This window comes from Eucalyptus grandis, chromosome 6, assembly GCF_016545825.1.
Source record: "Eucalyptus grandis isolate ANBG69807.140 chromosome 6, ASM1654582v1, whole genome shotgun sequence".
In the NCBI taxonomy this organism is placed as follows: Eukaryota; Viridiplantae; Streptophyta; class Magnoliopsida; order Myrtales; family Myrtaceae; genus Eucalyptus; species Eucalyptus grandis.
In genome coordinates this window covers 28,269,384-28,292,782 of record NC_052617.1, presented here as the reverse complement: position 1 = coordinate 28,292,782, position 23,399 = coordinate 28,269,384, and the positions used below count along the sequence as shown (strand labels likewise).

Here is a 23,399-nt window from a genome sequence, read left to right as displayed (position 1 = left end):
TTAAAAATTTTCATTGGAAAATTTCATGGTAAAGCAAGTTCAATAATTTTTTGGGATAATTAATTATCTCCAAGACTTTGTTCCCAACATTGCAATATTATTACTTCCATTACAATTGATGCTAAAGAAGAATCCTACATTTTGGAGTAAATCTCAAACCAAAGCAGTCGCATAGTCAAAATAAGGAATGAAGAATCTTCCTTCATTACAAATATGATCCACTTGGGAAAAGAATCCTCAAGACCAATTCTAGTGATGAAAATTGGGCAACCATATTTTTAAATCAATTGAAGGTAAGTGAAACCTTTGTGCTTACAAAAGTGGAAAGTTTTTCTAGGCGAAAATGCATTATCATTCTACTTTCAATGATATATTAGCAGTAAAGAATAGGACAAAAAAGTTTGAATTCTATCTTATTGGCCATCATTTCCTAGTAGAATTGGTTATAGCATCCTTTCTCAGATGACCAAGTTCAAACAAAAGCATATTCCCTATCCTCAACTACGCTGATAGGTAGAATGATTTTTGAAATACTCCTTTAAAACCAAACACAGTGTAGGAAAGAAAAATGTTCTTATAAATTTTCTCTTCAAACCAAAGGCACCAGCAAAGATCAACATAAACATTTTCAGGCATGCTTCTCCACAACAAGAGAAATACAAGATTGAGAGAATGCGAGATTGGTCAAGCTTGGAATACCCTCAAGAGATCATTGAACAGATCCAAAATGATAGCTTCACTGAAAATCTCGATAATCTCGCATGGTAATGCCATACAGATCTATTCAAATTCCATAGAGGCTTAATTATTTATCCTTTTGGATTAAACTCCAAGTATCTATTTATTAATTTATTAATTTGGAAATAAGATGATTTTCCTAATCAGCTTCTATGGTTGTTTTGGTTCTTAACCAATAAGTACTTAATAGCCATTGAGTTTCCCACCAGAAAATTCATTACCAAGTTAACCAAACTGATTGCGCTTTGGTGTAATAAAAGGAGTGAAAGTGACAAGAACCTCTTAGTTGTACTTAATTGGTTTTATCCTCCTACTGTGTGGAAATACCGCTTTGTACAAGAACTAGGAAAAGCCCCTCGAGTAGAACCAAAACTACACACGATAGTGTTTTTCCAGAAAACATGGACTTTTGTGTGATATAATGGCACCCTCACCAATGCACCGGAAGGAATAAGAACCATAACATACAAGCCTCAACCTTTTCTCCAAGAAGCTCATATTTACAGGACATTTCCAAGTTGCATTGGATCTGTTAAGTACAACTGCAGAGAACTCCAAAAGGTCCTATACCAAAAAAACCAAACTATTCTTGAAGAAGTATGGAACTAGACAACACTTGTCTCATGGGACTACTATGGTCTTACACTAGAAACCAAACAAGCACTCGAGGAATTCTAGCAAGCACAGATGAGTACTGAAGGAACTTCAACAAGCATAGAATCAAGCAATGACACCTCTATTGTAAGTGTGGCATCCTGATTTTCAAGTTCTAATTTCAATTAAATAAGTTGGGCCTTTCATTGATGCGCCTATAGTGTTTTTCTCTTAGGTGGCTACTCATAAGATAATTGGCATATCCGGTGAAGCCATTAAGAGATTTTAACGCAATAGACTTAAGAATTCGACTAGGAATCGACTACTCGACCGTGCTGGTCTGCAAGGGTCATTACGACACAATCAAAAACCTATAAGAGATTGAAGATAGGTCGGTTCAACTGAGATGTGTTGCTAAACGTGGGTGATTCCACTAATTTGCAAAATTCCTGTCGATTAGTACTAGACTGATTTTTTTTGTCGTTTTGGCGCCTTGTGACCGTATTTGAAATCTTGAGGTTTTCACGACAACCGAGAGTCACAAATGTGTCGAAGAGGTATATGTGGCTTGAAGAAAATCGACCACGGGTCAATTGCACCAAAAATTTCTAAAAGCTACTCAATATGCTAGGTCACGCTAAAATCACGCCCGATTGAAATTAATTGCAAATTTGAATTCGATTTCAGAAATTGAAAGTTCTGTCATGTCCTGAGTCATTCTAGGGACGTTGACTCACCTTTCAAGGAATTTTTGGTAAGTTCAGGATTTTTACAGAAAATCGATTTGGACGATTTGGAAAACGAACGGAAATTCAGATTGGCCAATTTAAAGGGATTTTTGGCATCTAGTGTGAGTGAATTGGTGAAAGAAAATTTCATGGGCTTTTTCTGCAACAAATTAGACCTCAATTGGAGAAGTTTGTTCAGAAAATCGGATTCCAAGAAAAAATAAAATAGAATTCATATTTGAAGGAAATTTGTGGGATAGAGGGACCGTCTTATCTTGGTCTTCTTTTGGATTTCAATTGTTCAAGTTGGTGAAGAAATTGGCCCTAGGATGACCAATTGACAAAGTTGTGAATTTGAGTAAAAATATAATTTGTTTTATTTTTATTCCTTCTCCCTCCTCATTGGTCCTTTTTATTTTCGCATGCTCCCCCTTCGGTCACATCTCTCTTTCTCTTCCATGTTCCCCCAATCCAACCGACTCCTCACTTTTGTCTCCTATTGTTTTTTCTTCATTGACCGTGGACCCTCCTCCTTATCCATTTATTTGGCTCATGTTTCCTCTCTCTCTCTCTCTCTCTCTCTCTCTCTCTCTCTCTCTCTCTATCTCTCTCTATCTCTCTCTCTATTAACCGCACACTTCTTTCCTTTTTTCTTCTTAGCCAACAACTCTGCCCCTCCATGCAATTTTTTCTTTATTTTTCATTGTCTCATTTGGCTAATGTTTCCCCTGCCAGCTGCCCCCAACCCTCTTACATTTTTGCTTTTCCCTTATCCTCCTAATCAGCCGAAGAGGTCAGCCTCTGCTTTCTCTCTCTAGATGGTCCCGCCAGTCTTGACAACCCCTTTGACCGCTTCTGTTTTACTTTCAATTTTCCTTGTTCCTTCGATTCTTCTTTCATTTCATTCACATGCACATGTGTTTAGCCCTCATTAGCATTGATTCCCCTTCTTCTTTCACACCAATTGCTTGTGTCCCCAGCTCTTTCGGTTAGCACCTCAGCGAATTCCTCTCCCGCATTGATGTCGTGGTCCCCAGCAGCTTCAGCAATGGCCCTCATATTTTCAATTGCTCGGCCCAGTCCACGGCTTCACCGATTCAGCATCAACGAAGCCCCCTAGAATTGACAAAGGCAGCCCATCATTTTTTCATCCTCCTGCTTGTGAGCTCCAACCCGTTAAGGTGAGGCCGCACTACCACCGCGGCCATCGAAACTAGTTCAAACCACCCCTGATCGACCATTGTTTTTTGCTGCGCCAAAGTGGATCAACTCTTTTAGATCAATTATGGGCCTTGCAAGGCCATTTTCGGGCTCGTCCCAACCCCGTGTGGTGGTCCTGCTTTGAAGTTTATCAAGCCCCTCCGCATCCCTGTCATTTTGATCTGAGCATATCGTTAAACATGTGAGTTTAACTCTCTAATCCTCGCTTAGTAAGTTAATGATGCTTAAAGGTTGATTAATTTAAATTAAGCTTGGATTAGGTGGATAGTTAGATTAGATTAACGATTTAATTGATTGTTATTGCATGTTAGGTGGTTAGAGTAGTGTAGTTAGAGCCTAGACAAGCTCTAGAATTTATCTAGAGTAGTTTGAAAATTTTCCGGGCTCGTCTCGGCTTTCAATTAGGCGTTACGGGCCTAAGTCGCTATTTTTAGTATTTAATAATAATTTCCATAATTATTTATTTATTTATTTATTTCCGAAAATTAGACTGGGATAGCCGGTGACCAAAATTTTATGTTGATTGCTATGGTATGATCTATTTATTTAACTGAGCTCTAATTTGTACTGATTGTGCATGATTTGTGTTTTAGGGTTTTATTCTTAAATTTATTTGATTTTATTAATTAATTGGAAAATGACCGAGCGTCAGTTTACAACGCCAAAAATATTTTGGTGGACTATATAAAATGGTGGGATTTATAAAAAGGAAATCATTGTATTTTGGCTAAGGCCGACCGTGTATTCACACATGAGTATTTTTATCGGGTATGATAAAAATAGAGAATAGGTCAGATGATTAGATCAATAATTGCGGCAGCTTTTGGTGAATATAATAAATATATCGGATCAATGGATCTGCCAGCTTCTAGTGAGCGTATATAGAATTAGTGGATTAGTGGATCTAGCAGCTTCTGGTGAGTATAATAAATATATCAGATCAACGGATCTTGTAACTTTTGATGAGCATAATAAATATATCATATCAGTGGATCTGGCAGCTTCTAGTGAGTATATATAATTTTTAGCATACTATGAAAGTATGTCTAGCAGCTTATGGCGAGCATATATAATATATTATATATTAGTATTTGAGGTTGCTTCTGGCAAGCATATATATAGTATATTATCTCAATATTTGAGGCAGCTTCTAGCAAGCTATACTATCTACTATCGGCTTATAGTAAGTAGTCCTAGGTATGATTGGACTTATAGATAGTATTGATTGAGATGATCAGGGAATGGTCTCGATGACATATAATCGACTAAGTCGATTGATTGATGATTCGATCTGGTTGGGTAAAGTGATTTGTGAAATGATGATTAGATGGTTCGTTGAGTTATATTGACTTGTAGGAAGGAACTGAGGTCAAGGTAAATCCTCTAACTCGTGATTGTGCTTAAGCAGCCCTTAAGGCGTATTTTCTTCATAGTCTGGTCTTAGGGGGTCGAACTTGCTGAGACATCATTTCACTAGTTATTATATAACCATTTTCAGGTCCTTAGATGACAATTATGGAGGACCTGAAGCCTTGGAGTTTGAGGGGGTGGAGATCGAGGGATTAGAGAACGTGTTTAACTTGGTCATAGGACAGTTCCCTTTTTGTTGAGTTGATATTTTTGTAAACAGCTTGCCATTGTATATAAACCTGTTTGTTTATAAAAGGCTTGTTCAGGTTCGAAAAATATGGCCTTACTTTCCGATCCCATTGTTTTATTGTTTGGGAATTATTTATATGCTTCCGTATGCGTATTAACATGAATGGGTCGACGATGCGTCCTAGGGTATCACTATTTAATCGACCAAGCAAGGATGGGCATGTGTTCGAAGGATTGGGGTATGACAACAAGAACAAGAAATGGCATACACAAATGATTCCACACAATCCTCTCAAGAATCCTATACTCAGGCATTCTATGCCCAATAAGGGGTCCTCTCTCTCAGGATCCATATAATCAAGGACATTTGTCCTTATCTCTTTGAATAAATCCCAACGTAGCCTCTTATTATGCCCAAATAGCAAACTGGCCCCAGCTAGTCATGCTTGTCGACATTTCAAGACACTCCAGAATTCATAAAGAACTTGCTTCAAGTAGTCAAAGAATGTGGGATGCCTTGATCTCACAAAGGGGACCCTATCACAATAACAACAAGACTCCTAATAATGACATTGGAATGGAACAATGCTATGAGGAAGAATGACTAGCAATACATGGCTCTGATGATTCAGATTATAACTATAACTCTCAAGATGGCAGACAGGCCTATAATGAAAGTTACTATAGCACAAGTCATTGTAACAAAGTACTGTAACAATAGGTTAGAAAAATCACTGTTCACAGTTACTATTTATACCATATAGAATAATTCTCGATAGGAATTCCCAGAGCCTTTGTAATTTCGGACCTATGAGCATGGTCTTTATTTGTTTATGATCTCTTAATGCCTATAAAAAGAAAAGATGATGTAATGTGTTAGGCATAGTCCTTTGAAGTAAAATGTGTGCTTATGCAAAATCTCTCGATGTCTTTATAAACACTTTTTCTTCTCTAGCCTAGTAGGATTCTTTGAGAAATGCAGCTCTACTAAGTTAGAGATGTTACTATCTTGGCATCCTTGATCGTCTTTATGCCCTGATCCATATTTCTAGATAGTTCACAGCTAAAAGGCAATCCCTAGAAGGCTTGAATAGAGGTTCGTCTGTTGTGAGATAGCATATCTGTTGTGACTAACCTAGTTATCCTTGATTCTAAGCATAGATCCCATCATTGATATCAAAGCCATGGTTTCATTTGTAACTTGCTAGTTCCATATGCTTAGATAGTGAATCCAGTGTTGAGAAGATATTCTCATCATCATGAACGACCCTAAAAATTTCAATGCACTAGTTACACTTTTTCCACCTTCTTCCTCTCTTTCAGACTTTTGTGTGTCAAATGCTTCTAAAATTGACAATATTTATAAGGTCTCTCTTGGTGATAACACCAAAATCTCTAGAAATCAACTTCCTCTTATAAACCCATATTATGCTTTTACTAAACTTGCCTCATCATTTTCTCCCATTCGTTCTATTTGACATCTTTCAAAGAAGTCAAAGAGTAGATACAATCTTTCAAGTTTGATCAACATCCCATTCCAACCACTAAAAAAAAAGTATTTTGTTACTCTCTAAATTCCTCTAAAATTTCCCAAATAATGGACCCAGCAAGGATACTCTCATATCCACTATGGAGTTGTCCGTCTTGTACTCACTTTCCATGGCCGAAAACACTTGTCAGTTGTGGCCAGAATGACCCTATTGGATACTTGGTTCCTAGAATACCAACATGCTTGTATTGGCATCGTCCAAACTACTTTGAATGCTGGGATAGTCTTTGTAAATCTATATCTAAACTTCAATATTACTTTTTTAGATCCTCAACTATTTTCCTTTTACAGGTTCAAATTCTGCTCACCAGAGCACCCCTAGACTATTGATTTATTTGCGGCAACACTACACTACCAAATGGTCCATCGAGTGCAGAACCACTCACTTGATCTAAATTTCCAAAATGAAAATGAAGATGCACTGTTCATCTCCATACAAAATGACCATGTATCTTACATCCATGTCCCAAAGCAGATTTTTAAAGAGAAGTAGGCAAAGCTCCTTCCGGAGACTTGCATTACCAATATGAAAAGCTACACCAAAACAACAAACCTATTGCTATCAAATTCGACAAAGAAAAGGAAGAAAACCCTTTCATCTTCCAAACTCTATTTATGATTGAATATTGTGTTCTAGAATCAATCTCTAAGCCAGATCTAAAGAAGCTTGTTAAATACTTCTAGAGTAATGGAAATCTTGTCCATTATTACAAAGACCGATATGGTCATTATAATTGGGATCCTTTTTGTTAGTGTTCTTACTTTATAAATTCTCTTGATGAAGTAGACCCTACTACAAGACCTAGGCGAAGACCCAAAAAATCAAAAGATGGTGTATATCAAAGGTATTTGAATGGAAACCCCTATGTTCATACCCTTGGTAAGAGTGATAAATTCCAATTCATGGTTTCTTATGCTCCATCTTCACCACCAGCATACACATCATCACTTCCTGTTCCACTAGCTTACCACCTACATCATCTTTTTCACCTCCTCACAAAAAAACAAATCATTTCCTCATTATATAAGCCAATCCTAAAGTGGGCGAAAAAACATTCATACCCACTTGAGGTTCCAGATGAAACATCACCCAATCAGAAGAAGAAGGTTAGCTCATCTATCGCTATATTTCAAGAGGTAGATTTTCCTCATCTTGTCCGAGAAAGTTCTAGGCTTTCTTTCCCTACTTCTTAAGCGTATTGTTCCAAAAATATCCACACCAACAGATGTACACAAACATGAAAGGTAAAAAAAAAAACTCATGTTGTTGAAGCTATCCTGAATCAGCAATCAGAGACTCTTTTAGCACATAACAATGTTTTCAAGATGATTGATTCCAAAATTGTTGATGTATAAAGAGATCTTAAGAGATATGATGAAACCACTAAGAAAATGTTTTCAGACTTCTAGAAAAGGCTTTCATGCCGTAGATGTAGACAACATTTGAGATATTATCATCTCAAAAGCCCAAAGGCGAAAATAGAGAAGCTTAAGAGGCAAATCCAACTTCTTGAAGAAGGAAAATTCAAACCATTTCATTAGTTCCCGACCATGCCATGAACTAAGTATTCTCTTCCACCACCACAGAGCACTTCAATCTTTGCTACTCTTGTAGAAACCTCTACCATATGAGATAGAACTGATATTGTAGAAATGCGAAATTTTCTTAGAGAAATGGACCAACTAAGGAAAGAAAACGGGAAAGAAAAGATTCCTAAAAAATCTTCGACTTCTAAGGAGAAGTCAGACCAAATGATGTTATCCAACTCGTTGGAATCATTCCTGAGAGATTTAGGCAATTAGGAAGAAAAACAGGTTGATTTTACACTTTTGAAAGATCAGATTCAGACACCGCCAAAACAAATTCTTTTGATCGATTCAAATTTAGAACCAGACTCAGTATCTCTTTGATCCCCCTCCTCTTTTTTGATCCTCGTTATCGAATTAAATCCTATTGTACCAACCATTTTTTCAATATTCATGGCAGATATCCCAGATCAGGAGATGGATTCAAATTCTTCTAAGTTAGAGGTTATCCAACTAAATAATCCATCCCAAAATCTAATTTCTTTTTCAAAACAATTTTTTACCAGTTGATGATATTCCTTATTCTAAATGGCCAAAAAGATTTGAATAATTTCATACTTGGTTAAATGCCGAAACTCTCACAAATTATGATAAATTTGATGTCATTTTTTGATTTGTCACGAGGTTCACAAGAAGCCTCAAACATTGGTGGCAATTAGTTACAGGACAAGATCAAGTACAATTTCTGCTCTCAATAGATTTTGGCTAAGCTATTGCTCTCATCTACCATTTTTTCATTGGCAAACTTGATGATATTCATGAACTCAAGAGAAGAGGTTGAGGCTTGTATGTCATGGTTCCCATTCCTTCTGGTGCATTGGTGAGGGTGTCATTGTGTCGCACAAAAGTCCATGATCTCCGGAAAAATACTATTTACCTTAACCTATATCCGTGCAAGACATTTATCTCAAAATTTAGGGTAAACGTATCATATGAGTACAAGTTTAAGTTTTTTTTGTCATAAAAAAATAATATGAGATAAATGTGTCATATTAGGCATAAATGTGTCATACAAATATAGTTTTGGAGTTTTTGTGGTGTAAGAAAAAAAATGGACTAAATATGTCACAGTGAGTATAGTTTAGAGTTTTCTTTTGTGATTTTTTCCCTTCATAATATGTTCTACCTTTTGAATGCGCTTCTGAATATATCTTTCATTATTCAACAAAGCCACGTAATCTGTAACAATTTGAATAATTCAAATTATAAATCCATTTTTTTAGATTAAAATATTCCAAAAGCGTAAATTAGGATAAAGTTCTTGAGCCTTATTTTATTATGCTACCGCATTTGTCTTTTATTATGACAACTCCCCGCAAACTTAAGTTTTAAATTAAAAAAAAAAAAAAAAAAAAGCTAGTGGGAGAATTTCTGAAGTTTTGACTAATTTCATCGATACAATGAAATACAGAATTTCATCGAAATAGTTTAATAACTAAGTATTGAATAATTATGGGAACTTCTACTGTATATGTCTTAGTTTAGCTATTAGTATACAAAAGGGAGCGGCTAGCATGACAGTAGACTAAGTGATGACAATATCACGGTGAAATGTCAACCACAAAATCATAGGAGGGTCCCATTGTGACTTCTATCTTTTCTTTTTCTATCTTTGTAATTTGCGGCTGAGGTTTGATCGTCCACTTTCTAATCAAACGGCACGGTTATGGAAGCATTTCCCTATACAAAAATGAAAAAGACATTTTTGTCTTCTTTGTATTTCCTTTGAGACATTTTTCACATGGGCTACGAGGCCTTGCTCTTTTACTGTCTGGTGATCCATCATACATAGCCTAGGCATGTGCGTTTTGCTGCACAAGTGCATATGTGCTTTCTAAAATTCGTAATTTTGATTTATATTCTTAGTTTTTGCGCAGCTGTTCAACATAACTCTGTTGATTTGACTCTCTTATTTCGATACTATGCACTCCATTTACAGGGTGTAATTTTCTATAAGTGGTATTTAATGTTTGAAGTCTACTATATTTTATCAATGAATAATATAGCAAGCTTAATATGAAAACTCTATAAGAAAATTGATAGTTGAAAAAACGATTGAACCATGTTCATGATCTAATAAAATAAAGGGCTAATACCATGAAAAAGTTTAAACTGATATATTTATGATAAATTTATCACAAGTTAATTTACTAATACACCTATGATAAATTTATCTTCAATTAATTTCCGTTAAATTTTACCGTTAAATTACTGATTTGAATGACATTGATTATTAATAGGTGTACCAATTTGGGGGTTTTACCCTTTACTTGTCAAAGGTATACTGGTTTGTAATTTTTCATGATTTTATTTATATTTAACGAAGATTAACAGAATGTAAATTTGTCACAAATGTATTCGTTTGTGGTTTTTGATGGTGAAAAAAAATTAGTTTGGAATACATTTGTCACGGAAGCATCAATTTGAGATTTATGATGATCAAAATATTAATTTCAGGAATCACATGGATTATTTGAAATTATTTGTGATATTATTCAATAAAAAAAAAAATCAAAGGGGGGACTCGAGCCTGGTGCTCTGCAAGATTCCTTTGCTGCTGCGAAGAGCCGAAGAGCAGGCAGTGCCCCCACGTCCCTCGTACGGGTACATTTATGTGAGGTCGAAGAGACATAGATACATGCACTAGCGATTGACTTATAAATTACTCATAATGATGATTAAATTAGTTTAATGTCGTTGTTGCTCACCAGCTGGACTTGGATTCTTGCGGAAATTTCGTCTCCACCTCACATGGCCAATCACCTCTCCTTGCCAAACAAGAACCGTCTTGATTTTCTTCCGTGGAGATTCCGATGCGCCCTTTTCTTTATTCCCCTTTCCTTGCACTTTCCTCCGCTTTATCGCCCGCTCGTTTCTCTATAAGATCACCCTTCGTTTCCGTCTTCAATTCCTTCCTTTCTCCTCCTTCTTGATCCCCTCTTAGATCTACTCTCTTTCTCCGCCTCTCCGTCCCTCTCTACAGTTTTGTCCTGAGGTTCTGCTGGTTTGACCTCGATAGAGTCCCTTGCTCCGCCTTCCTCTGTTTCTCTGGGCAGCACAATGTCTTGTGTGGTTCTTCGTCTGAGCTAAGTTTAAGCTTCTTTGCAGCTGAAGCTTTGGTCTTTCGGGATCTTTACACAAAACCCATTTATCCGATCGCTTGCGAACCTTTGTTGTTCGCGAAAAAGATCTGGTCTTTGTTCAGATCCGTGGCTGTTTTTCGATTCCCTGTCGGAGGAATCTGTATCCACTTCCGTTCAGGTCTGATGCATATTTTGTGTACTTGATGTTTTTCATTCATGTCTCCGGTTCTCAGTGAAATCCTCCTTTCCGGGTTGATGATCGGTTCTTCAATCAGACGCAGGACCCACTTAGTTCAATCTTTCTCTGTTCGATTCCTCTACTGGTTCTACGTTTTCTCATAAATAGGTCTCCCCTTCATTTCTAGTCTATATTACACAACTAATATCGATATCGATATATATACATAAACCCAAGAAATTATTATCATCTGGGTCCTGCGTCTCGCAATATCTAAGTCAAAACCTGAAACAACCAAAAAAAGAAAAGAAGGATTTGATCCCTGTTCTATTATCGTAATATTTTCCTAAATCTGCTCGTTCGAAACGAGATTATTTAATGGCTTCGTCGAGCGGGAATTCCTCGAGCACCGCCCGGCTTCAGAACTCCGGGTCCGAGGGCGAGCCGCAGCAGCTCCGGATGGACCAGAGGAAGAGGAAGAGGATGGAGTCGAACCGCGAGTCGGCGAGGCGGTCGAGGATGCGGAAGCAGAAGCACCTGGGCGACCTCACGTGCCAGGTGACTCGGCTGGCGAAGGAGAACAACCAGATCCTGACGGGAATCACCGTCGCCGCACAGCACCTGACCAACGTGGAGTCGGAGAACTCCATCCTGAGGGCTCAGGTGACGGAGCTGAGCCACAGGCTCGACTCGCTCAACGAGATCCTGAACTCCATCTATCAATCCAGTGGGACCGCCGACGCCGACCAAGGCCTTGATCTGTGTTCTCCCTACGACGGCTTCTTCACGAGTCCGGTGAATTTGGGCTGCGTGAGCCACCAGATCATGGCAGCTTCCGACGTGTTCGAGTGCCGATGATAGGCTGGATTATCCGGGGGCGGTGGTTGTTGACTTTCTTGAAGCTGGTCACGAACGGGTGGCCAAGGGGGAAGACTAGATTAGGGTACTTTCCGGTTATTTTTGTTAAATAATAGGGTTGATTAGGTAAATGGCCTAGATGGGTTTCTTAAATTAAATGTGACTGTTTGGTAGATGTCAATGTCAATGTCAATGTTGTCTAGGCAATTGGTGGGGGCTTTCGATCTTTCTTGGTGTTTTGTGGGTTTGTATCCTGTGAAAGGGTCGATTGGGGTAGGGACATGGCGTGGAGGCCTAGGGAGTGTTCGAGGTCAATTTGGTCATATAATATGTACTGTGTACTTTTGTTATTATTAATGTCGGTGTCGTGGCCCGAGTTTTGGTTGGTAGTTCGGAAAGAGAGGGCGCTTGAAATGCGTGCAAAAAGCCGCCCACCGGGGGACTAATTTAATGGCCAAATTGATTCGCATTATCATCATCATCAGATGTGGTATATAATAGTCCAATGCAAGTTGCGTGATTGGAAAATGTTTAATGCCCTGATGAAGATTCCTCATTTTAGCTGGGTGTAATGCGCTGGAGGCTATACTAACGCTATAGCTCTCCCATGACAACGGAGGAAATGAGATGCTTTTAGGTTTCTTGGTCAGTATGATTGAACCGTTCAACGTTTATTCTCACATTCCTGATGCCCAAAAGATTGTAAATCAGAGAAATAGAGAAAAAAAGAATCACGGAGAAATAAAATATGTGCTTAGCAAAGGTAAGCTTCCGTTGGGCACCCCTAGTATCTTAGGACTTCGATCACTCTTATCCTCGATTCTAAATAAACATGCAATTAATTTGAGTGATTATGTGATCATTGGATTAACTTGCTTAGAAGATAATGTCCGTTTTGATTTGTCCCAAATCAAGCTTCACGATTTTCCTTTTTGGACATACAAATATACACTTTTTTAAAAGGCCACCCATCCTAATAATACTCTCCAATACTAAACTTCCATCTTGTGAGTTAAATCCCAAGAACGCTCTTCCCCTTTTTAGTATGCAATTCAATTCATAAGCATACTAGAAGCCACAATTCATAAGCATACTAGAAGCCGCTATTGTCTAAAATCTCTCGTCCCAGCAATTACTCCCTCATCTCGTCAAACTGGGTTGTTATACGTTCACTTTTCTCATCTATGTTCTATGTGAATAGCATGATTATTACATAAATCACACAACATAACATATGAATTGAGAATCAATTTTATTTAATTGAGAAATCAAATTATATGTATATGCCGCATGATAGACATTAATTCTATATTTGACAAAACTAGTATTTTTTCTAGGTTTCTTTCTATTTATTTTGATCTTGAGAATGTCCTACTCATCAAAGTTAGTCTTGTTAGACCCATATTGCAACTCGAATCGACGGTCAATTTTGACCCTGAAGGACCAATAGCTTATTTTCGCAATGTCCGGAAGTTCGTGATTTCCCAATTGCGATTGCACATGCCGAAACAAGGGATTGGAAGCATCCTAAAGCAATAGAATTCAGGTTAAACGGAGGTCAGACAAGGGAGAGTAATCGCCAGTCAAACTTCGGTTAAACCTTTCAATACCCAAAAGCAATGTCCTCCAGGCCGAAATCGTACCTAGAGGTTTCGAATTCAAACAAAGTTTCCCAGAACTCTTAAGTTATGGTAAATGATGTTTTTTTTTTTTTTAACAAATGATATGTCACGGAAAGGATGTCTGATTCTTGAATTCTTTGTAGATTTCGACACGAGTGTAAATATGAGTTCCATGATTTCACAATTTCATCTAGTAATATTTCACTCATCAGACAACTTTAAAAGCATTCAGACAGCGCAAAAATCATAGAATCAGACGTCGGACGGACGGAATACAGACCTTGATAGAGCTCTCGACTGGAGGCGCATGCGTCTCTTCCTAAGGCGGCCATATAAATACCCCTCCCTATCTTCATTTTCATATGGTGCTAAGTCTTCTCCCTTGACTTTAGCTCTTGAAATTCTCTCAACTTGGGTTCAATCATCACATCTTTCTTAAATTTCACGCGTTTTTCTGACTGTAGGTATCGAGACGTTCGCACTTTCGAGGTAAGTTCGGACTCCCTTACTCTCAAGTTCATATAGAAATGCATATTAGGATGCCATATTATCTAATACAATCACAGAATTTTAGAATATATCATTATGCCAACCATTGGTCGAGAAACGCATGTTCTTATGCCATTGTTATCCAAGATAAGAAATTAAAGGCTCTGATCTTTAGGCCACCTGTTTGGATAGTCAACAAGCGCATGTTATTAGGCCGTTATAATGTCAGAATAAGATATCAAGCTATATGATATGTAATTGTGCTATTGATATATCGCTAGGAATTATACATGTTAGTAGGCCGTCATAATAAGTGTTTAGATCTAAAGTTAGATCGTTATGATGCTAGCTGTGATGGAAGTATGACAGAAAGCATGGTGATGTTGTTGCTTGTATAAGGTGGTGGATGTATTGAAGTGTTGCATTAGAGCGCCCGTCATCCATGAGCTAATCCACAGGTCACATAACAAAGGGATTGGTTCGAGAACAGGATAGACTATGGCAATTTGGTTAGAAGTCAAAGGTCAACAGCCATCACGATTTGAGCCCATGTGGTAAGGTTCCGTGCATGCATTGTTATGATTCGAAAAATGATTTTGAAATCAAATAATGATTTTGTCTTGATCTGACTAGAAGGAAAGAGTGTGTTCATGAACCTCACATTGTGCCCAATTTGAAGAGTTGAGTTACTCAATTGAGCACAAATAAAGTAGTTACTCGATTGAAGCATATATAAGAATTCAAGTATTTGTGGTGTCATTATCTTTAAAAAAAATATATTTTTAGTATGACTACGATTTTATTTATGAATAGTAATCACATACTAATTTGAGGAAGCTCCCTCCTACTATGGTTAAAGAAAATATAGCCTTTTACTTTTTGTTTCACTCATACGAATGAAAATTCTCAAAATATTCAGATATCGATTTGTTAAATCACTTATAACTCTTTCATAATTCCATACTTGAATTTTATTATTATTATTATTTTGAAGAAAAATGTAATAGGAGTGATAAGTAGTGTTTCTAGCTTTCAAAAGGACTTTAAAGCCTTTCTTTTGTCAAGACAAGCCTGTTTGATAATTGCATTAAGTGTTGAAAATTTAAAACGATCGGCACTAAATAGAATTGAATTCATTCGGTGAAGCTATCTGGTTTTGACTTAAAAAATTAGATTGCTATCTGGTTTTGACTTAAAAAATTAGATTAACTCACAAATTCACTTGATAAGTTGAGTAAAGAAAGGGTGATTCACAAGTTGGCCCAAAAAAAAAAAAAAAAAAAAAGGAAGGCTCTCTCAACTCACTTAGTAGAAATATATCTTTTGAAAAATAGAATATTGTCCATTATGTATATGAAACATACCTACATTATCTAATTAAATGTTAAACCAACAATATTTTTTCTTGCATCTCAATTAAATTGGCTATTGAATTAGTTAGTTTGTTTCACTATTGCACTAAAAGTCCCCTCAATGGAACGTGCGATATATATTATATATGGTGTAGACTCGGTTGGTAGTTGATTTGATGTTTAGTAGATTTAGGCTCCTCCGTTCATTTAATGAAAAATAACTTTCAAGAAAACATTTTTCGGATTTTCCGGCGTTCGTTTCATGGAAAATAAATTGTTTTGGGAAAACATTTTCCATGAAAGAAAAAAAGCCTTTTAAATTAAGGAAAAATGTTTTCCACTTTCAAAAAATTCCTCACTTGATTTCTCTTATCTTACACCGCTATAAGCTTTCACCTCCTCCTCCTTCTTCTTCTTCTAAATTATTATTTGTTTATTTATTTAAATTTGAATTATTTTTCTTTTCTTTTTTTCTTTTTCTTTCCTTTGTTTCCCTGCTTCTTCTTTATTGGTTGGCCACGGCAATGGATGGCAATCGGCGACAGGCAAGCCTCAAACTCGCCTATGAGCTCGGCTTGCCGCTTGCTAGATCGGTGAGCGCAAGCATCAAGCTCAAGGCTCAAGACCGCACGAGGTTGGAGCTCACCAATCTGGGTGAGGCTTGAGGCCGGCAAGCTCAAGGCTCGCTTGATCGCAAGCACGAGCCTTGCCACAAGCTCGAGCTTGCTAGGCTCGCACTTGCCAATCCGGCGAGCCTTGAGCTCGTCGGTGAGCATAATCGCGAGCGGCAAGCCCGAGCTTGCCGGTGGGTGAGCACTTGTGGCCGATTGTCGGCCATCGTTGTGCCCGGCAACTAGCCAAGAAGAAGAGGAAAACAAAGAAAATAAAAAAAAAAAAAAGAAAATAAAAGTGATTTAATAATTGATTTTTAAAAAGTAAAATTAATTAAAAATCTATTTTAAAAAAATATTGAAAAATCAATTTTAAAAATAAAATAAATGAGAAAGAGTGTACGGAGGAAAAATATTTCCCTTATCGAATAGCAAAAATATTTTTCATTTCATTTTCAGGTTTTTGCCTGAACATTAGAAAATAATTACATTTTCCTGAAAAATGACTTTCGGGAAAATATTTTCCAAAAATATCATATTTTCTGCAAAACGAACAAATCCTTAGTTGGAATTATTTTTACTTTCTTACCTTTTAAATTTAATGGATCATCATGTAATTTGAATTTTATTTAAGCCTAGCACTTGAAAATTGTCGGAATTTACAAATATTGACACGTCCAATGTTGTGACTATTGTTGTTCTCATGACTCATCCATCCATCCGTTGCTCACTGACGCAGTCAACACTGAGTGTATCATTTTTTTTTTGTAGGAGTGAGATTTCTGAACTAATATTGAACTTTATTCAAGTTATCCTCATACAGTAAGTACATGAGAAGCCTATAACTTATGATCAATATATTATTGAGTCTTAAAATTTTTGAATAGTGTAATCGAACTCTAAAAATTGTCTAATTGTGTAACCAATGACTACTGATAGCTTTATTTAATATGAGTAACAAAAAATGCAAATGAGAAATTTTTCAAGGACCAATGGCGTTGATGAGGCACCTTAAAAGGCCAAAACTTTTATAAAAATAAGGGAAAAAGTCACTAAAAATCCTAAACTTTACCAAATGTGACAAATTTATCCTTTACCTTTTTCTATGGCACAAAAAACCTCAAACTTTGCCAACTGTGACATATTTACTCAAACTCTCTAGTTGAAAGGCATTTTTGTCTTTTATTTTTCTTGCCTTTTTATATTTTTTGTCTTTTTTTTTTCTTCTCTCTTCCCTCTGTCAAGTTGGACTTAGGTGAGGGCCGCTCTCGCCGGCGTCAAGCGAGGGTGAGCCTCATTGGCCTCAGGCGAGGGCAACCCTTGCCTAGGAAAGGGTGGCTATTGTTGATGTTGGCAAGGGCATTCCTCACCAGATCCAACCCAGGTGAGGGTTGCCTCGCCTGCCTCGGGCAAGGGCTATCCCTGCCCAACCCAGGGGAGGGCTGCCTTTACTAGAGTCCGACTTCCCTTTGTGATGACCTATGGAGGGAAGGGAGGAGGAGAAAAATAAAAGAAAAAGAAAAAGAAAAGTAAAAGATTTTTTTAAAAAAAAGTAAAAGATGAAAATGCCCTATAATGTAAGGCAAATGTATCATATAAGTTTGTGATCTTTTGTGTTGCTAAAAAAAGTTTAAGGTAAATGTGTCATAATTGGCAAAGTTTTTGGTTTTTTTTTTTTGTTACAAAAAAATTTATGATAAATTTATCACATTGGGTAAATTTTAAGGTTTTTGGTGGCATTTTCCCTAAAAATAAAAATAAATGTAAGGAAATAATAGAAGTAAATCACACGTAGGGATCTTCATCAACAGGGGCTATCAACCCTCACTCAACCTAAGTTGAGGGCCAGCTAACCACCCCTATGAAAACAATCCCCCTTGCATGATCTCTCTCTAATCTCTAACTTCTTTTGTTAATACTGTTGACACCTATTTAAAAAAAAATAAAATAATAAACAACAAAACAAAAAAAAAAAAAAAAAAAAAAAAGAAAAAACAAAAAAAAAGACCTCGAGGGGGCCGGGTTGGGCCAAATCCGACCTCGGCCCAACCTGCCTCTCCCTTTTATTCTCGCACGCGCGCACGGCCCGGCCTAGCTTCCCTATCCTTTCAGCCCGGCCCGCACCCCTGCCTTCATCCTCCTCCAACCATCTTCGCGCCCAAAAACCTGCAGAAAAGGAGTAGAGAGAAAAGAGAGCAGAGCAGGGGCAGAAGATAGGAGCAGAAAGGAGAGAGCAGGGCCAGAGGATAGGGGCAGAGCAGGAGAAGCAAGGAACCGCAGAGAGAGAACGGGGAAGAGCAGAAGGAAAAAGGGGGACGGAACTGGGGGGAGTGTGGCAGTCGGAAGGATCACGGGGTGAACCGCCTCTTCTGCTTCCGCATCCGGCCTCGCTGGAAAAAGTCAGCGTGCCGTCGGAGTCGGGCGACCACGCGTCGAGCTCGAGCCCCGGTACGTCAAAACCGCCTCGTTCCTTGGCGTGTAGGGACCAAGGAGTCAGTCCAGAGTGAGAAGGAGAGGAAGTGGAGGAGCTTGCTCGCACGAGAAAGGAAGGAGGAGCCGACGTTCATCGAAGGCCAGTCCGTCGATCGCCGTCCCCCCATGGCACCGCGCTTGAACCAGGTAGGTGTCCCCTCGTCCGTACGTGAATCACGCGAACTCCGGCTCCGCTGGCCCCATTAAGGTTGTTGTACACTCTAGTGTGCTTGCCGTGTATGCTAGTATGCCTTTTGACAGTCTCGGTTTGAGTTTGAGCTGCGGATGAGTCGGAGGTCGCCTGTTTCTTTAGTGCACACAGCATGTTTGATAAAATGCCTAAATGAGAGTCTGAACTGGGTTTTTGCGAGATTCGTTTCTGTGATACCATCTTTATATGAGCTTGATTCCTCTTCGTTGTGTCTTTTTGTCCGTTCCGATGCTAATTCCCGAATCATTAGATTTTTTTCGTCTTACAAGATTTTAGAGCGTGAAAGTTCTTCGCCAGAGCTAGTTCGGCGTCGATGACAACCTTCGGCCAGCCAGAGGCCGGCGGTAGCATAGAGCGGGTTGGAATAACAGACCATCGAGTGATAACCAATGAAAACCGGATTTCGGCTGAGGGTTGCATTTATCCGTGGGGCGTTCAGCTTGTTCCAGACGTGGGAGGACTTCGGGGAGGAAGAAGGAGAGAGGTAGGAGATGAAGAGGAAGAGGACAAAACAGAAAAAGACAAAAAACAATAAAAGAAAAGAGAGAAAAAGAGAAAAAGCCAAAAAATAGAGAAATAGAAAGTAACGTGGGCTTCGGGCTTTTTAGTTGTGGGTTGGTCGTCCGTAAGAAAAGAAGGGTTTTGGGCTGGTTTGTTGTGGGCTAGCTTATTTTAGAGTTTGGGCCAAAAATTAAGAGCAAGAGAAAGTGCCCTTTGGGTGGTTTATTTAATTTCGAGTGGGCTTTTAGGGTTAATATTTTTCATCCAATCCGATCCGATAGGGTTGGGGTCGGTTTACTTGGGTCAGGTCTCTTGACCCGGTTAGATTTCTTACATGTTAATATTAAGAAATATTAATGATATTCGTAAAAATTCTTTAAAAAAATAAAATTCCTAGAAAAGCTTTAAAAAATAGGTCTTGGATAATCTTTTCTTAAAAGGTGGGAGCCTTTTGGTCTGAGATTGTGCTCAAAATTTAATAAGCCCTTAGGGCTTCACCTTAAGATTTCAATTGTTCTTAAAGACGAATACCCTTGATTATGCAATTTTGGTATATTGAATTTGGCTTCTCTTTAGTCTAGTTAGGATTAGCATTGATCTTTTCTTTGATATTAAATTTTTGCTCTTTCATGCAATTTATTTAATCACTTTTCCTTAGCTGTTAATTATTATTTTAATGATTGTACACCTGTATGATTATTTCACATGTTAGTGGTATAAAATCAATCTAGATTACCTGCAAAAACATATTTTTATAAAATAAACAAGATTAGGTACATAAATGGTACTGATTGGTTAATTAATGTAATCAAGTCTCCGACCTAGATTCTCTGGATGTGTAAAAAGTAAGGTACACTCACATGCCTCCTTTGGTTTCTAACCACTCTAATAGGCTAGTGGCGATTTTTTTGTATGAATTTTTTAAGAATACCCCAATGTCGCGTGAGATATGGGCTTGGGAGAGCCCGTGCCTAATCTCCGTCCTTTAGGCAATACCCATAAACCTATTCCCTTCTCCGATGGGTAGGTCGCCACAAATACCATGAAAGATCACAGAGTATGTCCTCTATGACAATGACACTCAAACTTCTGTTGTGTCGAAAAAATACTAGACTACGCCCATTGTGATATTGATACCCTAAACATTTTTTTTTTTGTCACCAAGATTGTATCAACATGACAATTTTCATTTGTTACTCTAATACAATTTTGGGGACACTAAAAAAAAGTTAAGTTTGGATTTGATGTCATAGTAAGTAAATTTTTCATAGTATCATATGGTATTTTTATCACAATGGTGCAAGGTTTGAAGGTTTCAATGATACAAAAAAGAAAAAGAAGAAAGTTTGGAGTACTAATCAAATAGTTTAGGGTTTTTGGTGGTATTTTAATGTGGAAGCATTGGGCTCGATCGATCAACTTGCAAACTCAACTTAGACTTGGTCGATTATCCACTCGATCCTTACTTTTGGAAGCAAAAGGCTTTCAGCTACTCTTTGACTTGATAGGTTCAAGTCGAAGATGTCAATTCTACAAGAAAGTTATCAATTCAATGAACAAGTAGTCAATTTCATGGTTACTGAGATATCGATATACAAGTTTATTGTTGACTTCTAGACTAATAATTGACTACCTAGGGTGAGTTTGGTAACATTTCTATTTTGGAAAAAATTTCTTTTTAGAAATAGTTTTATTTCTATTTTTTGGAATAATTTCTAGTAAAAGAAGTGCTAGGTAACTATATAAAATTTCTATTCTTGAAATAAAAAAGAGAATAGGATTGCATTTGGTGCAATCTACAAATTTTTTATGATGTAGTATTTCTTTTAATTTTAGTAAATTTTTTAGAATTATCTTTCTTTTTATCTTTTCTTCGTCGTCCATCGAGGGCGGCGAGCAACAGTGGCGGCCAAGGGGCGATGGTTGCAGGGGGCGGCGAGCGGCAAGGAAGAAGAAAATGAAAAAAAAAGAAAAGAAAAAAATGATTTATTTGTAGAAATTGTTCTCGGAAACAAGAAACTATTTTTTTTTATATATTTTTTGTTTTTTTTCTGAATCTATTCTCTAACCACTTTTTTTTTTTATTACGAAAATAGAAAAATTACTTATGTTCTTTTTCTATTCTAGGGAGCAAATGAGCAGAAAAACAAAAAATAGAAGTGTTAACAAACAAGCCCCTAGCTACCAAAGGCCGTTCTCATCGATTTCCTTCGCCATTTTTTCAACTTCCAAGGCGTTCATTCGGCTTCTAAGATTGGTGCATGGAATTAGAAGAGTTTTATCAAAGTTTCAATGCATCTAATAATTAATCACATGCATTTAGGTCTCTCAATTCACAATTTTTCATTAGTCTTTATTGTGGTGCTGCTTTTAAAAGTCATAATTAGATGAATTCCCCAAAGACTTTGTTCGGTTTTCGTGAATTCAAAAAGTCTTTTCTTGTTTTTAGACATCTCTACAAATTGAGGTGCGATCTCATTGTAAAAGATGAAGACTTGAATATATGAGATTTTCCTTGGTGTGAGTAGGGTGAGTGCGGTTCCCGGTTCTAAAGGGACCGATTCTGGTTTTTGGTTCCCTTTTTTGGGAACTGGCGGTTCTCGGTTCCGGTTTCGGCATTGGGAACCGGAACCGGAACTAGCACTGGGAGCTAGAATCGGAACCGGTCCGGTTAGGGCTCAAAAAAAGCCCCAAACCAGAAATTGTCTTTCACATTTCACTCTCTCTTCGCCCGTTCTCTACGCTCGATGCCACCGCTCGCTAACCTCTGTTCGAGGCCACCTCCGCTTGCCCTCAACGCCACTGCTGCTAACCTTTGGCTTGTTGCTTACCCTCGACGCCACCACTGCTTGCCCTCAATGCCACCACTGACCTCTGCTTAGCGAGCCACCACTTCCTCTGTAGAGAGAGAGAGCGTCGTTACAGGTGCTTAGCTCTTCCTTCAAGAAGAAGGCGAATAAGAAGAAGGTGCGTGCGGCTGTGTCCGTGTTTGTCGCTCTTAGGATTTCGTGGTTTCCTAACGCTCTCTTTCCCCCCATCCCATTTCGCGTTTCTGTTTTTGCTGAGATCCGTGTGTTTCCATGTCTCTTTGTGCAGGTCTCGCTGGAGCTCGAGACCGTTACAGGTTTGTCCCCGTTCTCTCTGGCTTTCTCCTCATGCTGTCGCTTGTGTCCTTGTCTCCTTTGTGATCTTCTTTTTGGCTGGCCATGTTTTTTTTTTCTTTGACTCGCTCGTTTTGTGCCGTCGTGGCCGGAGTATACCGTGTAGTTTTGGTGGCAGATATATGCATACTTTGGGCTTCTTCTTGGCACCCTCCTTTTAGAGATATGGTTTAAAGTGCAGTTTCATGTTAATCTTATGTAACTTCAGCTTGCAGAGTATGCTGCACTTGGTGCTGATCCTTTGAAGTTAGATAAGCAGCAGTTGATGGATTTCTTGAAAGGTAGTTCTTGCATTTACCATCAAAATATACACTGAAAGTTTTCATGGTATATATGGTACAATTGCATCTTCATTGAAGTGATGCTGCATCTCGAATAGGAAGATGCTTGGGGATTTGGTGGTTTTACTGGAGCAATTGTAGCTTTTGACTTATGGTTTTAAGTTTGAATTTTTTTTTTTTTTTTTTTTAAAATGTAGTGCTTGAAAGTTATTTACATTTGAAGAGACAGATATTTCGAAAACAAAAGCTAGAGGTTGAAGTTTGCGAGCAAAATTCCCCCTGCCGTGAAAAAAAAGAATGTTAGTGTTTGGAATGAATGAAGTGCTTTATTATTTATTTATCTTTTTGGCAGAGAGTTATGTGCCTGTTTTTGCTAAATGGATGACGGAAAGGTGTGCCGTATGTAGATGGGTTGAAGATTGGGACTATAACAAAATGATAATCTGCAACAGGTCTTACATCTTTTCAAATAGCATTTGTCCACTTGTTTTTTGGTATTTGAATCAAAGGTCACCAGATAGTTGGTCTTCTTCTGTAAATGAACTAGATTCACTCTGAGATAGT

The 23,399-nt window shown here is 37.9% G+C and overlaps 1 protein-coding gene across 1 annotated transcript; it reads left to right on the top strand.

The window, feature by feature from the left end:
- The first annotated feature begins 10,787 nt into the window (after window positions 1-10,787).
- LOC104448994 (bZIP transcription factor 44) lies at window positions 10,788-12,561 on the top strand. The gene has a single exon (XM_010062973.3). It carries the CDS (start codon window positions 11,656-11,658, stop codon window positions 12,133-12,135), a length of 480 nt encoding a protein of 159 aa, XP_010061275.1. The 5' UTR covers window positions 10,788-11,655; the 3' UTR covers window positions 12,136-12,561.
- The last annotated feature ends 10,838 nt before the right edge of the window (window positions 12,562-23,399 follow it).